Source organism: Oreochromis niloticus, linkage group LG4 (assembly GCF_001858045.2).
Source record: "Oreochromis niloticus isolate F11D_XX linkage group LG4, O_niloticus_UMD_NMBU, whole genome shotgun sequence".
Lineage (NCBI taxonomy): Eukaryota > Metazoa > Chordata > Actinopteri > Cichliformes > Cichlidae > Oreochromis > Oreochromis niloticus.
Window position 1 is genome coordinate 881,785 of NC_031969.2, and position 3,221 is coordinate 885,005.

Below are 3,221 nucleotides of genomic sequence, written 5' to 3' on the forward strand. Positions count from 1 at the left end.
CTTTATGTCCGAACAACTTCTTGCTACTTGCTCAATTTTCACTCAACTTCCACAAATTATACATCAAAACTAGTGCTGTCAAGAGATTAAAAAAAAATAGAGATTAATTAATTATGATTTTTAATTAATTGATCTAATTAATCTCTTTTTTAATCTCACCTAAAAATAGCTGAGGAAAGCCCTCAACTTATTGTGGCAGACCAAAAGACTGATATATAACAAAGAAAGTGACTTTATAAAGTCATTTATTGTTTAACAAACGTTAAACAGATGCAACCATTTACATACTGTTGTATTCTTTTGTAAAATAAGTGGAAAAATAAATACAAATAAAATCAAATAAATTAAGTGCTGCAAGTTAGCACATCAGAGTTGCTCTTTTCTGAGCAATACAGCACTGAAATTCCTCTGCTTCAGATAATGAAAAATAAAACTGACATTGCAGTGCTGCAAGTTAGCACATCAAAGTATTCTTCCATCACAAAAAAAAGTGCTGAACATCAAGCAATCTATTCTAGTAGGCTACAAATGACACAGCAGCTATGCTGACCACATGTGTCTAATTTCTTCTTCCTCAGCCAGTCGCTAAGACACACCAGCCTGGTAACATTTTCTGGAAGCAAGGCTGCCCTTTTCTTTTGCACTATGTGGCCTGCAAGGCTAAAGAGTCTCTCACAGGGTACAGAGGTAGCTGGGGAGGCCAGGTACTTTTGTGCTAGGACTGACAGCTTTTCATAGACTCCTGAGTGAGCATACCACCACTGCAGGGGACAGTCATCAATACTGATGCTGGGTTCTGCTCTGTAGCGCTGCAGCTCTCCAGACTCAATTCCATCTTCTGAGTCAGAGTCAGACCCCAGAAGGAGTTCGCTCCTCCTCTTCTTCTGAGCTGGTCCATCATCCTCTGTGGAGGGCTGGAGACTATCTGCTCTTCTGGGCTCTGCTGCCTGGAGCATATTCTCCAGAATGGTCCACACCTGAATGAATGAATGAATGAATGAATGAATGATTGTGATTAAAACTAAGTGCTTTTTTTTTAATTTTATTTAATCTTGTAAAGAACTTTGTGTTCCATATAATAAATAAAAGTTTGATTTGATAATGAATTGGACTCATTAGTCCAGCTTAACCTTATTGTCCTACCTGTTCCCTCTTTTCTCTTGGAAGACATTTCAAATCCTTAAACCGTGGATCCAATGCTGTGGCCACCTCGAACCATATCTCGTTGCCATTAGCTCGTCGTGCTGCCAGATCCTTCTGGAAGGCATTCTTGAACTTCACCACGTAGGCAGGATCATCATCAGTAATGTCCATGACACGGTACAGATGGCGAAAAGCAGGCAGCACTACAGAGCAAGAGACGTAGGCCTCACCACCCAGCAGCTCTGTCACATACCTGCAGAGGTGGAGAGGTTTGCTAAATAAACCTAGCTGGATTCATTTAAATCAAAGTGTAACTGATTCCCAATTTAATTGTCCTTAAAAGTTCCTTGTTATGTTCATTAATTTTGATTTTACACATGTAACAGTAGTTTATATAATTAAAATGGGAAGGTGTTTATTTGAACTTACTTGCATGGTTCAAGCAGGAGCTCCAGCCTCTGCAGTTTCGCCCACTCAGCTTCGGTTGGCAAGACCAACCTGTGGTTCTGTTGGTCCAACGTAGCCTGGACAGCCTCTCGGTTACATAGGAGGCGTGAGACCATTGCGAGAGTCGAGTTCCACCTGGTGGGTACATCCTGTATAAGTTGATCGCTCTTCTTTCCGAGTGCTACTTGTTGTTGGTTAAGTTCTGTGGTACTCGCAGGGCTTTGTTTAAAATGACCAACAATCTTGCGGCACTTTGCCAGTACACCGACAAAACCACTGCTATCGAGACATACCGTGATGGTCCTCTGGAGAATGTGAGCATTGCAGGCGATGTGCTCATATGGAAGTGCTCTCATAGCAGCCAGCATGTTTGCTGCGCTGTCTGTGCCAATGGTGGATATCTTGTTTTCAATACCCCAGTCATTTGCTACCTTGAGGAACTGTTCGGCGCATTTATCAGCAAAGTGCCTGGTTTCTGTTCTCATGACGGTCAGTGCAAATGAGTTGAGGTTCCACTCACTATCAATAAAGTGTCCAGTCACCCCAAAATAGCTGTGGTTGCCAGCTGAGGTCCAGTGATCTCCGGTTATAGCAACACAGTTGGGAGAATCCTCCGCCAAAATCTCAAGTTTGTTTTTCTTTTCGCCGTCGTACATTTTGCTGATTTTGGTCATTACTGTAGTCCTGCACGGCGGCTTGTATGACGGGTCATTGGACGCAATTTGCAACACCTCTGTCAATCCTTCGTCCTCTACTATATTTATCGGCCTACAGTTCATCGCTATCCACTTGGCAATAACATTAGTCAGCTTGTCGGTCGCAGACTTGCTCATACGAGGGGTATTCTCTAGTTTTGTTTGGCGAAAAGCTTTGCTCTGGCTTGCTATATTGCTAACGTCTTCACTGCTAGCTGTTGCTGCACTCGCGGCTGGGTGCTTTGCGTTGAGGTGATAGGCCAAACTTGAGCTGCTTCGGTGGTAAGCAAACTCCTTCTTACACTCTAGGCAGACCACTTTACCTTTGTCAATGGTGCCGTCGGGGCGTTTATGAAATACAAATTTCCCGTTCATTGGGCCAACAACTCTCAGATGCGCCTCCATATCCACACTGTAAGCTAATCACCACTTCTCACCTTGACCTCACGACGTGACTCCACCCCCAACAAGTCAAGCACAAGGAGCCCAACACATAAAAACGGATTTTATAACATAGCAACTCTCATACAAAATCAATGACGTCAAGAGATTAAAAATTAGATTAACGAGATTAAAAAACATAACGCGCTAAATAGCATTGTAATTAATTAATCGCAATTAACGCGATAATTTGACACCCCTAATCAAAACGTAGGCATTTTTGCTGGCTTTCCGAAAATGTCACCATCATTGTTGTGAGATTTATAGAATTTTGGCAAATCTCCTCAGACCAACACAAAGTCTGAAAACTCTCCATAGAAAGTCAATGGAGAGTTTGTTCAAAATCACCGCTTGATTTCTGTAATGAGAGGCATATTCGAATCGTCATATCTCCTTAACGAAGCGAAGTTAAAACATGAGGCTTGTCCCAGTATATCTTCAGACACTCCTGACGCTCACAATTCAAGAATTTTTTTCTCACCTATTACCGTTTTG

At 42.2% G+C, this 3,221-nt stretch overlaps 1 protein-coding gene across 1 annotated transcript; it reads right to left on the reverse strand.

Moving 5' to 3' along the window:
• Positions 1-228: 228 nt before the first annotated feature.
• On the reverse strand, positions 229-2,768 carry LOC100696100 (zinc finger BED domain-containing protein 1). Its single transcript, XM_019355249.2, has 3 exons — positions 1,573-2,768; positions 1,144-1,396; positions 229-977 (listed from the first exon to the last, which is right to left on the reverse strand). The coding sequence occupies exons 1-3, from the start codon at positions 2,688-2,690 to the stop codon at positions 510-512; spliced, it is 1,839 nt and encodes a 612-aa protein (XP_019210794.1). The 5' UTR covers positions 2,691-2,768; the 3' UTR covers positions 229-509.
• Positions 2,769-3,221: the final 453 nt, after the last annotated feature.

What these genes read in the sequence shown, in the direction of transcription:
- LOC100696100 (XM_019355249.2), bottom strand. Translation starts at nt 2,690, where the DNA reads ATGGAGGCGCATCTGAGAGTTGTTGGCCCAATGAACGGGAAATTTGTA. An exon ending in CTCCTGCTTGAACCATGCAA is followed by an intron (nt 1,397 to 1,572) that starts GTAAGTTCAAAT and finishes CCACCTCTGCAG; the next exon opens with GTATGTGACAGAGCTGCTGG. An exon ending in CAAGAGAAAAGAGGGAACAG is followed by an intron (nt 978 to 1,143) that starts GTAGGACAATAA and finishes TCATTCATTCAG; the next exon opens with GTGTGGACCATTCTGGAGAA.